At 33.1% G+C, this 23,043-nt stretch overlaps 2 protein-coding genes across 6 annotated transcripts in view; one reads left to right on the top strand and one right to left on the bottom strand.

Annotated features, from left to right (window-relative positions):
* LOC142353171 (protein unc-79 homolog) overlaps positions 1-23,043 on the top strand; it is a 179,853-nt gene that overhangs the window by 39,936 nt on the left and 116,874 nt on the right. For all 5 annotated transcript variants that reach the window (XM_075405385.1, XM_075405384.1, XM_075405383.1 and 2 more), the window contains exons 6-8: positions 4,667-4,843; positions 19,675-19,968; positions 21,100-21,361. In XM_075405385.1, coding sequence (XP_075261500.1) covers positions 4,667-4,843; positions 19,675-19,968; positions 21,100-21,361 — 733 coding nt within the window. The remainder of the gene's footprint in view (positions 1-4,666; positions 4,844-19,674; positions 19,969-21,099; positions 21,362-23,043) is intronic.
* LOC142353172 (uncharacterized) overlaps positions 1-23,043 on the bottom strand; it is a 393,253-nt gene that overhangs the window by 360,635 nt on the left and 9,575 nt on the right. The gene's annotated exons all lie outside the window — the stretch shown is intronic.

The raw sequence follows: 23,043 nt of genomic DNA, 5'->3' as shown, positions 1-23,043 counted from the left end.
AAGAACTTTGTATAGCCATTTGTACCATTGAATTACTAATTGATCTGCGCTGCTGTAGCAGTAGGGATTAATTGGGTTTTTCTCTATGTATGAGTTAAGGTCTTTCCAGACAACTTTGTTAAATGCGTATTTTTTATGTTTCGTGTCAATCGTTGTCGTTTTCTCAATTTGTAGGGTAGTTATAAAAGCGTCGTGGTCAGATTTAAAACTCTTATTGAATTCATTGTTCATGGTCTTCGTGATGACAATGTTTGGGTTATTGGTTAGTAACACATCTAGCTGGTTTTGTGTTTTCTGATTTAGGACTTCCTGGAAATTGATGTGATAATTTTTCAAGAATTTGGATTTCATATTCATTTTGGGAGCTTAAGGTTTTCCAACAAGTGTGTTCGAAATTTATGTCTCCTGTTACGATTATTGATTCACAATTTTCTTCTTCAGCAAACATTTTCAGGTCTTTTATGAGGTTTATCATTTTTTCGACAGGCCATCTGTAATTACTTTGCTTAGGGGGGTTGTAAATGCAGCAAGCGAAAAGTTAATGGTATCAAGTCGTCAATTTCATTTAATCGAATTTTAAGTTAGTGTCAAAGTGGTATTTCAACAAAAAAAGTTTTTCTGTTGTGGATTTTTTTACGTGCGTCAATTTCGATTTATTGGGAGTTTTGTTTGAGTTCCTTGTCGTTTTTTCTCAATTTATTTTTCCTAATCCAATCCTAATCATCGTGTAGGTATCCAATCCTAATTCTCTAGGACTGTTTGTTGACTAAGTCACAGTTTTTTGGACTGGCGGACTTGTCGTGCAATCCAAATGATTAGGATTTGGATTTTGCGGGGCTTTTTTTATATCTGTTTTTGTTTTTGCTCGACTTTTTTGAAATGTTGATGAGACTTTATATTAGTGGTGATTTTAGTGTCGCTGGTGTGGTAAAGTGAGGGAAAATGATAGTAGGTTTGAAGCGCGACTTTTTGTGGCTGCTTTTAAGGTGAAGTGATGTTGTTATTAGATTGAATTTTTGATTAAGCGCGATTTATTGGCTCGTGCTTCGATTTCGCTTTATTTGCTCTGTTTTTTCTCCTTAATTCTTAACTAATGTTTTTGAAGGTTCGTACATTTGGTCTGATATTGCGTGGTCATAATTTTTAAATTCTTCAAAGGGCAGTTAATATGACTTGGACACTATTTTTCTTAATAGAATATTTGAGTTCTGTATTTTGCTTGTTTTTTGTAGTTTCCTAGTCTCATTAATGAGCCTATATTCGCAAAGTAATCAGGCTTAGTTGAAGCTTTGAAGCACTTTCCTTTGATATCTAATTGTTTTAACTATTTTGTGTCAACTTTTTTTTAAAAAAGTCCGCGATTTACAGCGAAGTCAGTTTTTACGTTCATTTGGTCTCATTAATGACGATTATAATTGTTTGCTAATGAGTCATAATTGATGTCAAATTATAATTAGGGTTCGTAGTTTGTGTTTTTTATGACTTCAATATTTGTTTTCACAGACTATTACCGAGTTTTTGAGTTTCGCCTGTTATTGTTGTCGCTTTTGTTATCTTGTTACTCAATCTCACTAATGACGGATACCATCAGTTGATCTGGTTCATAAACTACTCTGAATAATTGTTTTTTTCCTTAGTTAACGCTTTCTACTTTTTTGGTTCATATTGTTTTTAAAACATAGCGGATTGTTAAGTTTTTGTCCCATTTTTTTCATTTAGGTCGTCTAATAACTCAGTCTCTGTAATGACAATGGTCATTGGTTGTTGATGAAGCATACATAAATTTTGATGAATGACTTGAGGTCAAAGTTTTTTTTTGTTTTTTAAACTATTTCATAGCATATTTGTATTTTACTTTGACACAAGTTACTTTTAGCCATATTTCTGTTTTGCTGTGTCTGTTATTGATATCAAGTTTTTCGTATTGTGTACTCCTTCTAGGGACACGAAGTGTCAATATTTATGTAATTTTTTCTTTCTGCTGATTGCTTTTTAAATTGTTTTTATAGCTGCGAAGCTGTAAGCTGAGCGTAGCTATATTGCGGTGCTCTTGGTTTTTTTACGACTCGAAGAGGAGTATTGGTTTTCTTAAGGTTTTTTTTTTTTTACCGGAAGTACTATTCGTTCAGACGATGTTTTGACCTAAAAGCGAAAGCGAGTAAAATTGCACTGTGAACTAATTTTTTCTGAGCGAGAGAAGTTTTTTGATCATGCGCTGCGTTTAGTGAATGACTTTTTGACTTTGAAAAGTAGTTTTTGACTGAAAAGCACATATAGATAACCGTTTTTAGCCGTTTTTTCGTCTAAGTGGCCTATTTTTTTTGCTTGTAATTTGGTTTTTTGTAGAAATGATTTTTATTCGATGCTATATTGAAAGGTAAACCTTGGAAATTAATAGCACAGTGTTTTGCAGAGCCTGAAAACGCGTTTCAAGTTCAAAATTGGCTTAAATTTCTTGATTTTTTAATTAATTTTTGGCTTTTTTCCTATTATTTTCTTCATTTTTGGATCTTTTAGACGTCTTTTTGTCAAAAATCAGTCAATATGACAACTTCCCGTTGACAATTCATATACTCGATGCCTCTTTTTACCTCGATGTAATTTTGTTTTATAAAATTGTACATATGCTAATCCGATTTTTGTAGTTTTTTTCCTATTTTTCTCAGTTTTTTGTCTGTATTTTGGTTTTAATTACTAGCAATATTCTTTTTGTGCAACATGAGGGGCTTTAATTTTGTTTCTATATAAACGTCAATAATTGTTTAGCGTTAAATTTTTGAAAAACAGTTAATTTTTTTTTTAAATGCAGTCCTAAAAATTTTTTGACCTTTTTTTGCAAAATGTTTCAATGTTTCGTATGTTTGATTTCTGCTTTTTCTTTTTTTTATCTGTTCAGGAGGATGGATTTTTGTCTCGGATGTATCGTTGTATTTTCTATGTCTTTAATGCTGAAAAATGAAATGGTGTTAGTTTTTCTTGTTTTTTTAAATTTGATTTTTGAACTTTCAAAACTTTTAAACTTTGATTTGAACTTCAAAAATCAAGAATTAGTGTTTGTTACGGTGTTCCTTACATTGTGTCCATATTGTTCACATTCTAGCTCGTATCTTTCTAGCTCTGTCCTGGCACCTACATTTATACCGGTTTTATTGATTTTTTCAGTTATTAACAAATTGAATGATTTCGGCTTTTTCTTAGATTTTCGTCATTTCTCTGGTTTGCAATTGATTTCGTTCAACATAAGGCAGTACTAAGAGTTTACTAGAAAGCCTTTTCCTTTCCAGAATTGCTACTTATTACTTTTTTTGTATTTTCGACCTTGGTATTGTTCTTAAACATTTTTTTGCCTTTAAATATTACTCGGGTGCTTTTCTATGATTATTTTAATTTTTGAGTTAGTTTGAAATCATGTTGTCTAGCATATATACAAGAAGAAAAAATATATGTTGTGTTTGTCTTAATTGCAGTGATGAGAAATCTAACTGTAGTAGTTTTCTAATTCTTAACTTTGAGCATATTTTTTTGGAAAATTTAATTTAGTTTCCAAGTTATTTTTATCTGGCGTTTGCTTTAGCGATCTTTTTGGGATTAGCATCATGAATTATTTGAGGGCAGTTGATAGCCCTGTCAGCTGTTTGAGACTATCAGTGTTTTGACTATCCTAATTATTTTGCACTTATCCTTACCAAACGTTTTCAAAAATAAATAATTTGCGGCATTTTGTTTCTCTTGGTGACAGTGGTTTAAATTTCACCAATTTTTAGATCAGACCGGGGGGAGGAGGGGGGGGGAATAAGTTCATGGTTTATTATAAAAGGTAATGGTTTTAGCTGCAATTAGGGTTTTTGTCAAGTTTTTACGCTTCGAGTCGCTTCCGGAATTCTTCCGGCTATGTTTTTTGTTTCGTCGTCTGACGCTTCATTTTCGTTTTACATTTGTTCTAGAACATTCTGTCTCCTCACTGCTTAAATGGTTTTTTCGCGCTTGATTTCACGCTTTCTGCGTGAACTAAATTGCGGTTATTCAGAAACAGAATCTGTTCCTAAAATAAAGTTGATTGTAAGAAAACAGATTGTATGGTCCGACAGCCGAGTGGTTAAGGCGACTGGCTGTTAATCCGGAGATCGCCGGTTCGAGACGCGACAGGGAAAATTTTTATGCACCCAAAAACAACATCCTTTGAAATAAACATGTAAGTTTTATAGGCGGCGGCGATAACTATTATCAACTCACTTCTGTATCTTTTTCCATCTGCATTTTACGGCACGCAAGTCTATTTCGCAGCTATTCCGGCAATCTGCCGGCTATGTTTAAGATATCCTATTGTTTTTTTTGCTCATATATGCAATATATGCTTTGTTGGCTGTCATAATTTGATGTTGCTGCAAAAATTTTGATCGTCAGGTCGAGGTCATTCGTTAATCAAAATCTTTTTTTTGTGTAATTCAGGACTTGGCCTGCTTTGTTTTTGTATTTCGTCGTCAAGATTTTTGTTACAACCATATGACCTCACGATTAGTTAAAATCTCCTTTGTGGTCATTCATTCAGTTTCATTGAATTTTGTGCGCAACGTCATTTTTGACTCTCAGTGGAGTTGAGCTAGTTTTTTGTTCATTCGCGTGATAAAGCTATCGCAATGTCTTGCTGCAAATTGTTAACTTGCAGGGACTCTCTGGAAAGCAGGACTCACCAGATAAGACAGGGTCTTCACACAATCTACTGTCTCATGCCATACAATGTCATCACACCTGAAGTGTGGGGCAGTGTAGTGCCTCACTGGCTGGATATGGTGTCCACTCAAGTAGAAGAGAAAGAATTGGATGACCTCAAATTTGTGTTCAGGTATTTACTTTGGTTAATTTTTTTTCTGATTTCGTATATTTCAGTTGTTTAATAATTGAGAGAACTGTTCAATGTAGCATCTTTGATTTATAATTGATTTAATTTGACTGTGAAGCAAGAGTTTGCAGACATGCAAATCGTTCCTATGCTTTTAAGTTTTTTTTAATAACAGGGAAGCGATAACAGCTATGATTGGGGGCCTCGTGGTTTTTTTTACAACTCAAAGAATTTGGATTGCATTGGGGCGCTGTCTTTTTTTTAGGATCTGTTGACATATTTTCATGAGTTTTGAAGTCAAATTGGCGTAGTGATTTCGGTCACGCCGAAACAGGAAGTGCAGCGAAAACTCGAGTGGTTTTGCGGCTTGAAATTTTTTCGCTCTAATTTTAAAGTAGAGTGAGAAAACGGTGTTTGAACAAAAATTCGCGTTCAAATGCGGCAATTTCACTTTGATTTTTACTGTTTTTTCAATATTTTGGATTGGATTTTTTCTTAATGGTTTTTCCAATCCATTCATAGTTCATTCTAGGCCTAGTTTTTTTATTTGAACCAAATTTCCATTTCTCGCTAGCGGTTTTTTGTTCAAATGCGGCTTTTTGACATTGATTTTCGTTTTTTTTTTTATTTTTTTGATCTGATTTTTTAATAATGGTTTAATCAATTCGCCCAGTCCGTTCTGGCTCCAGTTTTCTGTTTAGTCAATGAAAACTCTTTGAATTGTACGTCAGGACTTGTCCTGCTATGTTTTTACAATTCAAAGAGTTTGAATTGTATTGGGGCGCTGTGTTTTTTTAAAGATGTGTTCACACATTTTCATGATTTTTGAAGTCAAATTGGAGTTGTGATTTTGGTCACGCCGAAACAGGAAGTGGAGCGAAAAAGCGATTGGTTTTGCGGCGTAAATTTTTTTCTCTAATTTTAAAGAGTGAGAAAACGGTGTTTGAACAAAAATTCGCAAAATTCAAATAAATGTTTTGAATTTTACCTCAGGATTTGTCCTGCTATGTTTTTGTTTCGTCGTTCAGATTTTTGTTACGGTTATGACTTTGATCTTTCAAAACGGGATAAACAGGTAAAGCCCAGCGGGAAATAAGTTTCATTAGAGACGCAAAGTGGGCTTTAGTAGTCCTCCAAGTGCTTACAGTTGTGGAGCTACTGGGATGGCATAAATTTAAGGTTAAAAGGTCATTTTTAGGAGTTTTTGGGCTCACAATGGTGCAATTTTTATGCTTTTTGTGATTTTTTTATTTTGATTAGTCTTAGGTTGAAGTTTTTAAATGTTGATGAAGGCCTTTTGCGAGACAAAATTACTTGTTTTGACCATTTTTTGAGATATATGTTTTGGTACTACAAAGGCAAACACGCAAAATAATACTAATTTTTGTAATTTTTTTTAAGTTTTTGAAAATTTTTGACTTTTTTGAGTTTTTCCAGCTTCTGGGGCCGGGGAATCTCCTTTAATGTTTAGTGTCTCGAATTCTAGCTTTTTTTTGATAAAATTTGTGCCAGAAAACCTATTCCACGGTGTGATAAAAAATTACTGCATGGTGGTAGTTTCAATAGAATTGTTTTCAACAATTTAACCTTCGAATTTTAGAAATTGTTTGATAAAATTTGCAAATTTTTTCAAGTTTTTTCAAAATATTTGTATTTGATTGCTTTTTTGCCTCAGTAGCCAGGTAGCCTCCTCCAGGTTTGATAGTACGCTATTAAATAGTTACTAGGGGGCAATGGAATGGTTTGCAACATTTTATTGGTACGAATTTCTATTTTTTGAAATTTGAAATTTTTATAAATTATTGCCTATCGATCTTTGAGCTCATTAATTTTTAGGGCTTGGAATTGTGTTACTGTATAGCCTCTAGAGACACAGAAATTATTCTGCAGATATTAATATCATGATTTTTATCAACAATTCATATAAATTTGCAATTGATTTCTTTTTCTTCAATGTTTTGTTCATTTTCGAGTTTCAAGGGCCGATGAATTTTTTTCAGGTCATGCAGATATAATTCTGGTCCGATTTCAAAAACTAAATTTGGTCGTGAACATGTATTTGAAATAAGTATATTTAAAGGGATCAAATTTTTCCCAAGGGGTAAAAGCTTCAAGAGTTTTAGCAATAAGTATATTTTTGTTTAGTTTGTTTGATTTAGTTTCTCAATTTTTTTAGATGATTTTGTTTGTGTTTTGGCTTGCATTGTTGAGTTGATCTGCTGGTCAGGTAAAGTACTTCTAAGTTTTTCATTTTGTTCTTTGAACTGTTTTTCAGGACTTGTCCTGCTATGTTTTTGTTTCGTCGTTCAGATTTTTGTTACGGTTATGACTTTGATCTTTCAAAACGGGATAAACAGGTAAAGCCCAGCGGGAAATAAGTTTCATTAGAGACGCAAAGTGGGCTTTAGTAGTCCTCCAAGTGCTTACAGTTGTGGAGCTACTGGGATGGCATAAATTTAAGGTTAAAAGGTCATTTTTAGGAGTTTTTGGGCTCACAATGGTGCAATTTTTATGCTTTTTGTTATTTTTTTATTTTGATTAGTCTTAGGTTGAAGTTTTTAAATGTTGATGAAGGCCTTTTGCGAGACAAAATTACTTGTTTTGACCATTTTTTGAGATATATGTTTTGGTACTACAAAGGCAAACACGCAAAATAATACTAATTTTTGTAATTTTTTTTAAGTTTTTGAAAATTTTTGACTTTTTTGAGTTTTTCCAGCTTCTGGGGCCGGGGAATCTCCTTTAATGTTTAGTGTCTCGAATTCTAGCTTTTTTTTGATAAAATTTGTGCCAGAAAACCTATTCCACGGTGTGATAAAAAATTACTGCATGGTGGTAGTTTCAATAGAATTGTTTTCAACAATTTAACCTTCGAATTTTAGAAATTGTTTGATAAAATTTGCAAATTTTTTCAAGTTTTTTCAAAATATTTGTATTTGATTGCTTTTTTGCCTCAGTAGCCAGGTAGCCTCCTCCAGGTTTGATAGTACGCTATTAAATAGTTACTAGGGGGCAATGGAATGGTTTGCAACATTTTATTGGTACGAATTTCTATTTTTTGAAATTTGAAATTTTTATAAATTATTGCCTATCGATCTTTGAGCTCATTAATTTTTAGGGCTTGGAATTGTGTTACTGTATAGCCTCTAGAGACACAGAAATTATTCTGCAGATATTAATATCATGATTTTTATCAACAATTCATATAAATTTGCAATTGATTTCTTTTTCTTCAATGTTTTGTTCATTTTCGAGTTTCAAGGGCCGATGAATTTTTTTCAGGTCATGCAGATATAATTCTGGTCCGATTTCAAAAACTAAATTTGGTCGTGAACATGTATTTGAAATAAGTATATTTAAAGGGATCAAATTTTTCCCAAGGGGTAAAAGCTTCAAGAGTTTTAGCAATAAGTATATTTTTGTTTAGTTTGTTTGATTTAGTTTCTCAATTTTTTTAGATGATTTTGTTTGTGTTTTGGCTTGCATTGTTGAGTTGATCTGCTGGTCAGGTAAAGTACTTCTAAGTTTTTCATTTTGTTCTTTGAACTGTTTTTCAGGACTTGTCCTGCTATGTTTTTGTTTCGTCGTTCAGATTTTTGTTACGGTTATGACTTTGATCTTTCAAAACGGGATAAACAGGTAAAGCCCAGCGGGAAATAAGTTTCATTAGAGACGCAAAGTGGGCTTTAGTAGTCCTCCAAGTGCTTACAGTTGTGGAGCTACTGGGATGGCATAAATTTAAGGTTAAAAGGTCATTTTTAGGAGTTTTTGGGCTCACAATGGTGCAATTTTTATGCTTTTTGTGATTTTTTTATTTTGATTAGTCTTAGGTTGAAGTTTTTAAATGTTGATGAAGGCCTTTTGCGAGACAAAATTACTTGTTTTGACCATTTTTTGAGATATATGTTTTGGTACTACAAAGGCAAACACGCAAAATAATACTAATTTTTGTAATTTTTTTTAAGTTTTTGAAAATTTTTGACTTTTTTGAGTTTTTCCAGCTTCTGGGGCCGGGGAATCTCCTTTAATGTTTAGTGTCTCGAATTCTAGCTTTTTTTTGATAAAATTTGTGCCAGAAAACCTATTCCACGGTGTGATAAAAAATTACTGCATGGTGGTAGTTTCAATAGAATTGTTTTCAACAATTTAACCTTCGAATTTTAGAAATTGTTTGATAAAATTTGCAAATTTTTTCAAGTTTTTTCAAAATATTTGTATTTGATTGCTTTTTTGCCTCAGTAGCCAGGTAGCCTCCTCCAGGTTTGATAGTACGCTATTAAATAGTTACTAGGGGGCAATGGAATGGTTTGCAACATTTTATTGGTACGAATTTCTATTTTTTGAAATTTGAAATTTTTATAAATTATTGCCTATCGATCTTTGAGCTCATTAATTTTTAGGGCTTGGAATTGTGTTACTGTATAGCCTCTAGAGACACAGAAATTATTCTGCAGATATTAATATCATGATTTTTATCAACAATTCATATAAATTTGCAATTGATTTCTTTTTCTTCAATGTTTTGTTCATTTTCGAGTTTCAAGGGCCGATGAATTTTTTTCAGGTCATGCAGATATAATTCTGGTCCGATTTCAAAAACTAAATTTGGTCGTGAACATGTATTTGAAATAAGTATATTTAAAGGGATCAAATTTTTCCCAAGGGGTAAAAGCTTCAAGAGTTTTAGCAATAAGTATATTTTTGTTTAGTTTGTTTGATTTAGTTTCTCAATTTTTTTAGATGATTTTGTTTGTGTTTTGGCTTGCATTGTTGAGTTGATCTGCTGGTCAGGTAAAGTACTTCTAAGTTTTTCATTTTGTTCTTTGAACTGTTTTTCAGGACTTGTCCTGCTATGTTTTTGTTTCGTCGTTCAGATTTTTGTTACGGTTATGACTTTGATCTTTCAAAACGGGATAAACAGGTAAAGCCCAGCGGGAAATAAGTTTCATTAGAGACGCAAAGTGGGCTTTAGTAGTCCTCCAAGTGCTTACAGTTGTGGAGCTACTGGGATGGCATAAATTTAAGGTTAAAAGGTCATTTTTAGGAGTTTTTGGGCTCACAATGGTGCAATTTTTATGCTTTTTGTGATTTTTTTATTTTGATTAGTCTTAGGTTGAAGTTTTTAAATGTTGATGAAGGCCTTTTGCGAGACAAAATTACTTGTTTTGACCATTTTTTGAGATATATGTTTTGGTACTACAAAGGCAAACACGCAAAATAATACTAATTTTTGTAATTTTTTTTAAGTTTTTGAAAATTTTTGACTTTTTTGAGTTTTTCCAGCTTCTGGGGCCGGGGAATCTCCTTTAATGTTTAGTGTCTCGAATTCTAGCTTTTTTTTGATAAAATTTGTGCCAGAAAACCTATTCCACGGTGTGATAAAAAAATTACTGCATGGTGGTAGTTTCAATAGAATTGTTTTCAACAATTTAACCTTCGAATTTTAGAAATTGTTTGATAAAATTTGCAAATTTTTCAAGTTTTTTCAAAATATTTGTATTTGATTGCTTTTTTGCCTCAGTAGCCAGGTAGCCTCCTCCAGGTTTGATAGTACGCTATTAAATAGTTACTAGGGGGCAATGGAATGGTTTGCAACATTTTATTGGTACGAATTTCTATTTTTTGAAATTTGAAATTTTTATAAATTATTGCCTATCGATCTTTGAGCTCATTAATTTTTAGGGCTTGGAATTGTGTTACTGTATAGCCTCTAGAGACACAGAAATTATTCTGCAGATATTAATATCATGATTTTTATCAACAATTCATATAAATTTGCAATTGATTTCTTTTTCTTCAATGTTTTGTTCATTTTCGAGTTTCAAGGGCCGATGAATTTTTTTCAGGTCATGCAGATATAATTCTGGTCCGATTTCAAAAACTAAATTTGGTCGTGAACATGTATTTGAAATAAGTATATTTAAAGGGATCAAATTTTTCCCAAGGGGTAAAAGCTTCAAGAGTTTTAGCAATAAGTATATTTTTGTTTAGTTTGTTTGATTTAGTTTCTCAATTTTTTTAGATGATTTTGTTTGTGTTTTGGCTTGCATTGTTGAGTTGATCTGCTGGTCAGGTAAAGTACTTCTAAGTTTTTCATTTTGTTCTTTGAACTGTTTTTCAGGACTTGTCCTGCTATGTTTTTGTTTCGTCGTTCAGATTTTTGTTACGGTTATGACTTTGATCTTTCAAAACGGGATAAACAGGTAAAGCCCAGCGGGAAATAAGTTTCATTAGAGACGCAAAGTGGGCTTTAGTAGTCCTCCAAGTGCTTACAGTTGTGGAGCTACTGGGATGGCATAAATTTAAGGTTAAAAGGTCATTTTTAGGAGTTTTTGGGCTCACAATGGTGCAATTTTTATGCTTTTTGTGATTTTTTTATTTTGATTAGTCTTAGGTTGAAGTTTTTAAATGTTGATGAAGGCCTTTTGCGAGACAAAATTACTTGTTTTGACCATTTTTTGAGATATATGTTTTGGTACTACAAAGGCAAACACGCAAAATAATACTAATTTTTGTAATTTTTTTTAAGTTTTTGAAAATTTTTGACTTTTTTGAGTTTTTCCAGCTTCTGGGGCCGGGGAATCTCCTTTAATGTTTAGTGTCTCGAATTCTAGCTTTTTTTTGATAAAATTTGTGCCAGAAAACCTATTCCACGGTGTGATAAAAAATTACTGCATGGTGGTAGTTTCAATAGAATTGTTTTCAACAATTTAACCTTCGAATTTTAGAAATTGTTTGATAAAATTTGCAAATTTTTTCAAGTTTTTTCAAAATATTTGTATTTGATTGCTTTTTTGCCTCAGTAGCCAGGTAGCCTCCTCCAGGTTTGATAGTACGCTATTAAATAGTTACTAGGGGGCAATGGAATGGTTTGCAACATTTTATTGGTACGAATTTCTATTTTTTGAAATTTGAAATTTTTATAAATTATTGCCTATCGATCTTTGAGCTCATTAATTTTTAGGGCTTGGAATTGTGTTACTGTATAGCCTCTAGAGACACAGAAATTATTCTGCAGATATTAATATCATGATTTTTATCAACAATTCATATAAATTTGCAATTGATTTCTTTTTCTTCAATGTTTTGTTCATTTTCGAGTTTCAAGGGCCGATGAATTTTTTTCAGGTCATGCAGATATAATTCTGGTCCGATTTCAAAAACTAAATTTGGTCGTGAACATGTATTTGAAATAAGTATATTTAAAGGGATCAAATTTTTCCCAAGGGGTAAAAGCTTCAAGAGTTTTAGCAATAAGTATATTTTTGTTTAGTTTGTTTGATTTAGTTTCTCAATTTTTTTAGATGATTTTGTTTGTGTTTTGGCTTGCATTGTTGAGTTGATCTGCTGGTCAGGTAAAGTACTTCTAAGTTTTTCATTTTGTTCTTTGAACTGTTTTTCAGGACTTGTCCTGCTATGTTTTTGTTTCGTCGTTCAGATTTTTGTTACGGTTATGACTTTGATCTTTCAAAACGGGATAAACAGGTAAAGCCCAGCGGGAAATAAGTTTCATTAGAGACGCAAAGTGGGCTTTAGTAGTCCTCCAAGTGCTTACAGTTGTGGAGCTACTGGGATGGCATAAATTTAAGGTTAAAAGGTCATTTTTAGGAGTTTTTGGGCTCACAATGGTGCAATTTTTATGCTTTTTGTGATTTTTTTATTTTGATTAGTCTTAGGTTGAAGTTTTTAAATGTTGATGAAGGCCTTTTGCGAGACAAAATTACTTGTTTTGACCATTTTTTGAGATATATGTTTTGGTACTACAAAGGCAAACACGCAAAATAATACTAATTTTTGTAATTTTTTTTAAGTTTTTGAAAATTTTTGACTTTTTTGAGTTTTTCCAGCTTCTGGGGCCGGGGAATCTCCTTTAATGTTTAGTGTCTCGAATTCTAGCTTTTTTTTGATAAAATTTGTGCCAGAAAACCTATTCCACGGTGTGATAAAAAATTACTGCATGGTGGTAGTTTCAATAGAATTGTTTTCAACAATTTAACCTTCGAATTTTAGAAATTGTTTGATAAAATTTGCAAATTTTTTCAAGTTTTTTCAAAATATTTGTATTTGATTGCTTTTTTGCCTCAGTAGCCAGGTAGCCTCCTCCAGGTTTGATAGTACGCTATTAAATAGTTACTAGGGGGCAATGGAATGGTTTGCAACATTTTATTGGTACGAATTTCTATTTTTTGAAATTTGAAATTTTTATAAATTATTGCCTATCGATCTTTGAGCTCATTAATTTTTAGGGCTTGGAATTGTGTTACTGTATAGCCTCTAGAGACACAGAAATTATTCTGCAGATATTAATATCATGATTTTTATCAACAATTCATATAAATTTGCAATTGATTTCTTTTTCTTCAATGTTTTGTTCATTTTCGAGTTTCAAGGGCCGATGAATTTTTTTCAGGTCATGCAGATATAATTCTGGTCCGATTTCAAAAACTAAATTTGGTCGTGAACATGTATTTGAAATAAGTATATTTAAAGGGATCAAATTTTTCCCAAGGGGTAAAAGCTTCAAGAGTTTTAGCAATAAGTATATTTTTGTTTAGTTTGTTTGATTTAGTTTCTCAATTTTTTTAGATGATTTTGTTTGTGTTTTGGCTTGCATTGTTGAGTTGATCTGCTGGTCAGGTAAAGTACTTCTAAGTTTTTCATTTTGTTCTTTGAACTGTTTTTCAGGACTTGTCCTGCTATGTTTTTGTTTCGTCGTTCAGATTTTTGTTACGGTTATGACTTTGATCTTTCAAAACGGGATAAACAGGTAAAGCCCAGCGGGAAATAAGTTTCATTAGAGACGCAAAGTGGGCTTTAGTAGTCCTCCAAGTGCTTACAGTTGTGGAGCTACTGGGATGGCATAAATTTAAGGTTAAAAGGTCATTTTTAGGAGTTTTTGGGCTCACAATGGTGCAATTTTTATGCTTTTTGTGATTTTTTTATTTTGATTAGTCTTAGGTTGAAGTTTTTAAATGTTGATGAAGGCCTTTTGCGAGACAAAATTACTTGTTTTGACCATTTTTTGAGATATATGTTTTGGTACTACAAAGGCAAACACGCAAAATAATACTAATTTTTGTAATTTTTTTTAAGTTTTTGAAAATTTTTGACTTTTTTGAGTTTTTCCAGCTTCTGGGGCCGGGGAATCTCCTTTAATGTTTAGTGTCTCGAATTCTAGCTTTTTTTTGATAAAATTTGTGCCAGAAAACCTATTCCACGGTGTGATAAAAAATTACTGCATGGTGGTAGTTTCAATAGAATTGTTTTCAACAATTTAACCTTCGAATTTTAGAAATTGTTTGATAAAATTTGCAAATTTTTTCAAGTTTTTTCAAAATATTTGTATTTGATTGCTTTTTTGCCTCAGTAGCCAGGTAGCCTCCTCCAGGTTTGATAGTACGCTATTAAATAGTTACTAGGGGGCAATGGAATGGTTTGCAACATTTTATTGGTACGAATTTCTATTTTTTGAAATTTGAAATTTTTATAAATTATTGCCTATCGATCTTTGAGCTCATTAATTTTTAGGGCTTGGAATTGTGTTACTGTATAGCCTCTAGAGACACAGAAATTATTCTGCAGATATTAATATCATGATTTTTATCAACAATTCATATAAATTTGCAATTGATTTCTTTCTCTTCAATGTTTTGTTCATTTTCGAGTTTCAAGGGCCGATGAATTTTTTTCAGGTCATGCAGATATAATTCTGGTCCGATTTCAAAAACTAAATTTGGTCGTGAACATGTATTTGAAATAAGTATATTTAAAGGGATCAAATTTTTCCCAAGGGGTAAAAGCTTCAAGAGTTTTAGCAATAAGTATATTTTTGTTTAGTTTGTTTGATTTAGTTTCTCAATTTTTTTAGATGATTTTGTTTGTGTTTTGGCTTGCATTGTTGAGTTGATCTGCTGGTCAGGTAAAGTACTTCTAAGTTTTTCATTTTGTTCTTTGAACTGTTTTTCAGGACTTGTCCTGCTATGTTTTTGTTTCGTCGTTCAGATTTTTGTTACGGTTATGACTTTGATCTTTCAAAACGGGATAAACAGGTAAAGCCCAGCGGGAAATAAGTTTCATTAGAGACGCAAAGTGGGCTTTAGTAGTCCTCCAAGTGCTTACAGTTGTGGAGCTACTGGGATGGCATAAATTTAAGGTTAAAAGGTCATTTTTAGGAGTTTTTGGGCTCACAATGGTGCAATTTTTATGCTTTTTGTGATTTTTTTATTTTGATTAGTCTTAGGTTGAAGTTTTTAAATGTTGATGAAGGCCTTTTGCGAGACAAAATTACTTGTTTTGACCATTTTTTGAGATATATGTTTTGGTACTACAAAGGCAAACACGCAAAATAATACTAATTTTTGTAATTTTAAGTTTTTGAAAATTTTTGACTTTTTTGAGTTTTTCCAGCTTCTGGGGCCGGGGAATCTCCTTTAATGTTTAGTGTCTCGAATTCTAGCTTTTTTTTGATAAAATTTGTGCCAGAAAACCTATTCCACGGTGTGATAAAAAATTACTGCATGGTGGTAGTTTCAATAGAATTGTTTTCAACAATTTAACCTTCGAATTTTAGAAATTGTTTGATAAAATTTGCAAATTTTTTCAAGTTTTTTCAAAATATTTGTATTTGATTGCTTTTTTGCCTCAGTAGCCAGGTAGCCTCCTCCAGGTTTGATAGTACGCTATTAAATAGTTACTAGGGGGCAATGGAATGGTTTGCAACATTTTATTGGTACGAATTTCTATTTTTTGAAATTTGAAATTTTTATAAATTATTGCCTATCGATCTTTGAGCTCATTAATTTTTAGGGCTTGGAATTGTGTTACTGTATAGCCTCTAGAGACACAGAAATTATTCTGCAGATATTAATATCATGATTTTTATCAACAATTCATATAAATTTGCAATTGATTTCTTTTTCTTCAATGTTTTGTTCATTTTCGAGTTTCAAGGGCCGATGAATTTTTTTCAGGTCATGCAGATATAATTCTGGTCCGATTTCAAAAACTAAATTTGGTCGTGAACATGTATTTGAAATAAGTATATTTAAAGGGATCAAATTTTTCCCAAGGGGTAAAAGCTTCAAGAGTTTTAGCAATAAGTATATTTTTGTTTAGTTTGTTTGATTTAGTTTCTCAATTTTTTTAGATGATTTTGTTTGTGTTTTGGCTTGCATTGTTGAGTTGATCTGCTGGTCAGGTAAAGTACTTCTAAGTTTTTCATTTTGTTCTTTGAACTGTTTTTCAGGACTTGTCCTGCTATGTTTTTGTTTCGTCGTTCAGATTTTTGTTACGGTTATGACTTTGATCTTTCAAAACGGGATAAACAGGTAAAGCCCAGCGGGAAATAAGTTTCATTAGAGACGCAAAGTGGGCTTTAGTAGTCCTCCAAGTGCTTACAGTTGTGGAGCTACTGGGATGGCATAAATTTAAGGTTAAAAGGTCATTTTTAGGAGTTTTTGGGCTCACAATGGTGCAATTTTTATGCTTTTTGTGATTTTTTTATTTTGATTAGTCTTAGGTTGAAGTTTTTAAATGTTGATGAAGGCCTTTTGCGAGACAAAATTACTTGTTTTGACCATTTTTTGAGATATATGTTTTGGTACTACAAAGGCAAACACGCAAAATAATACTAATTTTTGTAATTTTTTTTAAGTTTTTGAAAATTTTTGACTTTTTTGAGTTTTTCCAGCTTCTGGGGCCGGGGAATCTCCTTTAATGTTTAGTGTCTCGAATTCTAGCTTTTTTTTGATAAAATTTGTGCCAGAAAACCTATTCCACGGTGTGATAAAAAATTACTGCATGGTGGTAGTTTCAATAGAATTGTTTTCAACAATTTAACCTTCGAATTTTAGAAATTGTTTGATAAAATTTGCAAATTTTTTCAAGTTTTTTCAAAATATTTGTATTTGATTGCTTTTTTGCCTCAGTAGCCAGGTAGCCTCCTCCAGGTTTGATAGTACGCTATTAAATAGTTACTAGGGGGCAATGGAATGGTTTGCAACATTTTATTGGTACGAATTTCTATTTTTTGAAATTTGAAATTTTTATAAATTATTGCCTATCGATCTTTGAGCTCATTAATTTTTAGGGCTTGGAATTGTGTTACTGTATAGCCTCTAGAGACACAGAAATTATTCTGCAGATATTAATATCATGATTTTTATCAACAATTCATATAAATTTGCAATTGATTTCTTTTTCTTCAATGTTTTGTTCATTTTCGAGTTTCAAGGGCCGATGAATTTTTTTCAGGTCATGCAGATATAATTCTGGTCCGATTTCAAAAACTAAATTTGGTCGTGAACATGTATTTGAAATAAGTATATTTAAAGGGATCAAATTTTTCCCAAGGGGTAAAAGCTTCAAGAGTTTTAGCAATAAGTATATTTTTGTTTAGTTTGTTTGATTTAGTTTCTCAATTTTTTTAGATGATTTTGTTTGTGTTTTGGCTTGCATTGTTGAGTTGATCTGCTGGTCAGGTAAAGTACTTCTAAGTTTTTCATTTTGTTCTTTGAACTGTTTTTCAGGACTTGTCCTGCTATGTTTTTGTTTCGTCGTTCAGATTTTTGTTACGGTTATGACTTTGATCTTTCAAAACGGGATAAACAGGTAAAGCCCAGCGGGAAATAAGTTTCATTAGAGACGCAAAGTGGGCTTTAGTAGTCCTCCAAGTGCTTACAGTTGTGGAGCTACTGGGATGGCATAAATTTAAGGTTAAAAGGTCATTTTTAGGAGTTTTTGGGCTCACAATGGTGCAATTTTTATGCTTTTTGTGATTTTTTTATTTTGATTAGTCTTAGGTTGAAGTTTTTAAATGTTGATGAAGGCCTTTTGCGAGACAAAATTACTTGTTTTGACCATTTTTTGAGATATATGTTTTGGTACTACAAAGGCAAACACGCAAAATAATACTAATTTTTGTAATTTTTTTTAAGTTTTTGAAAATTTTTGACTTTTTTGAGTTTTTCCAGCTTCTGGGGCCGGGGAATCTCCTTTAATGTTTAGTGTCTCGAATTCTAGCTTTTTTTTGATAAAATTTGTGCCAGAAAACCTATTCCACGGTGTGATAAAAAATTACTGCATGGTGGTAGTTTCAATAGAATTGTTTTCAACAATTTAACCTTCGAATTTTAGAAATTGTTTGATAAAATTTGCAAATTTTTTCAAGTTTTTTCAAAATATTTGTATTTGATTGCTTTTTTGCCTCAGTAGCCAGGTAGCCTCCTCCAGGTTTGATAGTACGCTATTAAATAGTTACTAGGGGGCAATGGAATGGTTTGCAACATTTTATTGGTACGAATTTCTATTTTTTGAAATTTGAAATTTTTATAAATTATTGCCTATCGATCTTTGAGCTCATTAATTTTTAGGGCTTGGAATTGTGTTACTGTATAGCCTCTAGAGACACAGAAATTATTCTGCAGATATTAATATCATGATTTTTATCAACAATTCATATAAATTTGCAATTGATTTCTTTTTCTTCAATGTTTTGTTCATTTTCGAGTTTCAAGGGCCGATGAATTTTTTTCAGGTCATGCAGATATAATTCTGGTCCGATTTCAAAAACTAAATTTGGTCGTGAACATGTATTTGAAATAAGTATATTTAAAGGGATCAAATTTTTCCCAAGGGGTAAAAGCTTCAAGAGTTTTAGCAATAAGTATATTTTTGTTTAGTTTGTTTGATTTAGTTTCTCAATTTTTTTAGATGATTTTGTTTGTGTTTTGGCTTGCATTGTTGAGTTGATCTGCTGGTCAGGTAAAGTACTTCTAAGTTTTTCATTTTGTTCTTTGAACTGTTTTTCAGGACTTGTCCTGCTATGTTTTTTAATTCGTCGTCTCCATCGATGATTCTTACGACCTGACTTGGTATTGACTTTTTCGATTTCAGTAATTTCTACTGCTTTGCAGTTAAAATTTGTTTGCGTGACGTCATTTGTTCTGCTTTTAGGTCAATTGTGTGACTTACTTCCCTCAAAAAATGACTTCTGAACTCGCTTAATGAACTTATATGCCCTAATTAGGGCATATACGTTTGGCCCTACGTGCCAAACGTATATGCCCTTATTTTTGAGTATAAGTCTTGAGTTTTTGATTTTGAAAAAGCTGCATCAGGGTTTTTCCTTATAGAACGTATCTGTCTCATAAAAATGTTAGTCCGAATCTCATCAAAAAGTCTAGTCTATTAAAGGACTGTTGGTCAATCTGTCTATCTTATTTCTTTAGTTGTTTTAATTCTTGGAAGCCACAAGCGTCTATCGCGGTTATTTTCCGGCAATCTGCCGGCTACATTTGTTATCCTGGAACCAAAAGCGAGTTTAATCTGTCTGGTTATTTTTTATAGTCCGCGAATTAGATTATATTGCTCCACGTCGTTATTGAAATATCTGTTCAACGTTTGGAGGTATTTTTAAAAGGAACGAGATAAATTGTTAAAGCCCAATGGTTTAAGTCTCGTGCGGCTTCTAAGTTGTTTCTAGAAGTCTAACAAGTGGGGTCGGAACAATAAATGCAGAATGTGATGAAATTGTTGGAGAGGCGTACAGTTAACAAAATGAAGTTATCGAGAAGTTTTGTCGGCTTTTAGTAGTTATTTCAAGTTGTTTTTGCGGTTTTTGACAAATTTGACTTGTCCCTCACTTTGAAGGCGCTTTTTAGGGTCATATAGATTCTCAACATTTAGACACTTATTTATCTGCCAACTTTCCAAAGCATGTATTTTGTACGTCAAAATTCACAACGATCCCCGCTCTGAAGAAGGCGCTGAAGTCAATTGGAGCACCCGCCTGTAGTTTAAAAGCAACCTGTCCGACGATAGTCGATTTGTTTCAGCAAGCTGTTCGACCAGCAGATGTGTGCAGTGTTCTCAGTGAGCGAGTTGTTCAGTTTCTTCACGCCCTACTTCCACTGTGCACTAGTGAGAGAGCAGGAGCGTGCGTTAGTGTGGATCAACACCCTCTCCAAACTGGGAGTCACCATCCCTTTGTCAATCATGAGTAGTTTGCTAACTGAAGGCATCCAGGCAATCAGGGCACAGGTGATATACAGGGCGGAGTATGGGGACAGGGGAATTGATGTGAACAACATCTGGTACATGAGAGAGACACACCTCTTTCCAAAAGACAAGTAAGTGACCAAGTAGAGAATAAGCTAAAGTTCGCCAACTACTAGTTACGAAACAAAAAAGAGTGTTTTGAAACAATAGCCAAGTAATCAAACCAGCTCCTAATTCACTATAGAAATAGTAGAATGTTATGGTTCCGTAGAAGAATCGAGAAACTTAGAAGATTTACTTTACTTATTAATGTTTCTTAAAGGCAAAGAAGAGCTTCCTGATAAACTTTGATGTTGAGTTAATAAATAATGGCGACAAGACTAAACTGACGCCTTACTAGTCTCTAAGTATGCGATTGACCGAAACTGTTTTTAAATACAATTTCATGTTGTAAAGGGCGGTTACTAATAAAAATTTGACCCCACTAAGTCACCCCACCCACGCACACACAATCCCCCCGTCCATCTCCAGCTGGCGATTTTAACCCCCTCGTCCAGCCCTACCCCTTTTTTTCCCGTCCCATTTACCTCCATAATGCTAAGCCCCAGCTGGCTACTACCGAAGCCAACCGGTCGTTTGTGAGCTATTCACTCAAGTAAGTCGGTTATGTTCTAGATTAAGATTGTCAGAAAACCAATCATTAGTGTTTAAAATGTGAATTCGATATAGCATTTGAACTTTTCGCGGGCAGTTATTTTTAAATACTTGTTTCAGATTTTAAGAAAACATATGATTTAATAATGGATAGAAAAGAAAAGCGAATATTAATTAGAAAGCAACCAAAATTTCTGTGGTCTGACTATTTGGCGCTTTGATCTTGCCTGGTTTTCAGTTGCCTTGAAACTTTTTGATAAGTGAATTCAGCGCTCGTAGAGCAATTGTAGCTCTAGTTGTGTCTTCTAGAAATGTATTAGTTTATATACAAGTTTATGGGTTAATTTTAAGAACTTCGAGCTTAAAAATGTATACGTATATAGGTTTAACGCGTACCGGCAAACAGTTTTTTAATGTAAGTCAAAGAGAGTGAACAAATTAAAGTTATGAAAATAACGGCGAGGTTAAATAGTTCGTTGCCCATAAATTTTAAAGAATTTAATCATTAAACATTGAACCATGACGTGCACTAACATGAGCGTTTGAAACATTTTGTCTGTGAGGTAAATTTGTAATGTTAGATGTATTGATTGATTTTCTCCTTTTAGGAGCCAGGTTCCTCAGCAAGTGGTGTCGTGGTTGCAGAGGAAGTACCAACAGGATGCACTGCTCCTCCCGTCAGTCGCGTCCGAATCCAGTGCAAACTCACAACAGCAGACGGCTGAATCAACATCGCCTCAATCAGAACTAACTAACAATCCTACTGCTCCGGTTGATGAAGAGCAAGCAGAGGCAGACTTAGCAATTGAAACTGACTGTGAACGCATTTCAACATGTTTCATTCTCATGCTTGACTCCTTATTGAAACAGGTATGAACTTTTGTCTACCATCCTTCCGTCTAGGCAGTTTTCTCTGCAATAACTGTATTACAGCCATCTCGTTTTCTCATAGTCCAATCAGCACGTCAATTTTTACGAAACAAAAGGGGTAATAGGTGTGTCATGTGTTAGCAGCTCCGAAAACAATTGCTGGGTCTAGTTTTGCAATGGCCGGAAAGCGTTAGCGAGGCTATTATTGATCTCTGTAATTTTTTCCCCCGACTAGAACTAGAAGAAGAGTTATGGTGCTCTGTTTAATAGCCACACAGAGGTAGCTGGGGCTATTATTGGCCTTCTCTTGGTTTTTTTTATTTCGTCGTCGCGATTTTTGTAACGACCATATGACGTCACAACCACTTCAAATCTGCTTTTTGTGCATTCGTTCATGCAATTTCAACTGAAGAGCGTGCGTGACGTCATTTTTCGCTCTTAGTGGAGCAAGTTTTATTGTTCTTTTGCGTGATTAAAAAACAAGTAAGTCACACTTGACTAACTTCACTCACAAAAATGACTTCCTCTCTTTGAAATAGACTTTTATTGACTTTAATTCAGAGAGATAAGCTCAAATGGGTGTGTCACTCTAAATGAAAGTTATTAGAGAGCAGCTGATAGAGGCAGCAAAAACTTATACAGATTTTTTGCAGCTGCGAAGCTGTAAGCTGAGAGGAGCTATATTGCGGTGCTCTTGGTTTTTTACGACTTGAAGAGGAGTATTGATTTTCTGAAGGTTTTTTTTTACCGGAAGTACTATTCGTTCAGACGATGTTTTGACCTAAAAGCGAAAGTGAGTGAAATTGTCTTGTGAACTAATTTTTTTCTGAGTGAGAGAAGTTTTATGATCATGCGCTGGGTTTAGTGAATGATTTTTTGATTTTGAAAAGTAGTTTTTGACTGAATCGCACATATAGATAACCGTTTTTAGCCGTTTTTTCGTCTTGAGTGGCCGTTTTTTTGCTTGTAATTTGGTTTTTTGTATTCGATGCTGTATTGAATTGTAAACATCGGAAATTAACACCACAGTGTTTTGCAGAGCCTGAAAATGCGTTTGAAGTTCAAAATTGGCACATATTTGTTGATTTTTTAGTTAATTTTTGGCTTTTTTTCTAGTAATTTCTTGAGTTTTGGATCTTTCAGCCCGTCTTTTTGTCAAAAATCAGTCAATGTAGCAACTTCCCGTTGACAATTCATCTACTCAACGCCTGTTTCTACCTGGATGTAGTTTTATTTTTTTAAAATTGTACATATGGTAATTCGATTTTGGAAGTTTGTTTTCCAATTTTTCTGAATTTTTTTCGTATTTTGGTTTTAATTACTAGAAATAGTCTTTTTGTGCAACACGAGGGACTTTAATTGCGTTTCAATCAATATTACCCACTTTTGACGTTAAGTTTTCGAAAAAAAAGTTACGTTTTTTTCTTAAATGCAGTCTCAAAATTTTATTGAACATTTTACTTTGCAAAATGTTTTAATGTTTTGTGTGTTTGATTTCTGCTTTTTCTTTTTTTTATTTGTTCAGTGGAACGATCTTTGTCTCGGCTGACTCGTTGTCTTTTCTCTGTCTCGATTGCTGAACAATGAAATGAGTCGCTTTTCTTGATTTTTTGAATTTGATTTCTAACTTTCAAAAATCAAGAATTAGTTTTTTTGTTAGTTGAATAATTTCAGCTTTTTCT

Source organism: Convolutriloba macropyga, chromosome 14 (genome assembly GCF_964194025.1).
Source record: "Convolutriloba macropyga chromosome 14, txConMacr16.3, whole genome shotgun sequence".
Lineage (NCBI taxonomy): Eukaryota > Metazoa > Xenacoelomorpha > Acoela > Convolutidae > Convolutriloba > Convolutriloba macropyga.
This window is presented reverse-complemented; position numbering and strand designations above follow the sequence as displayed.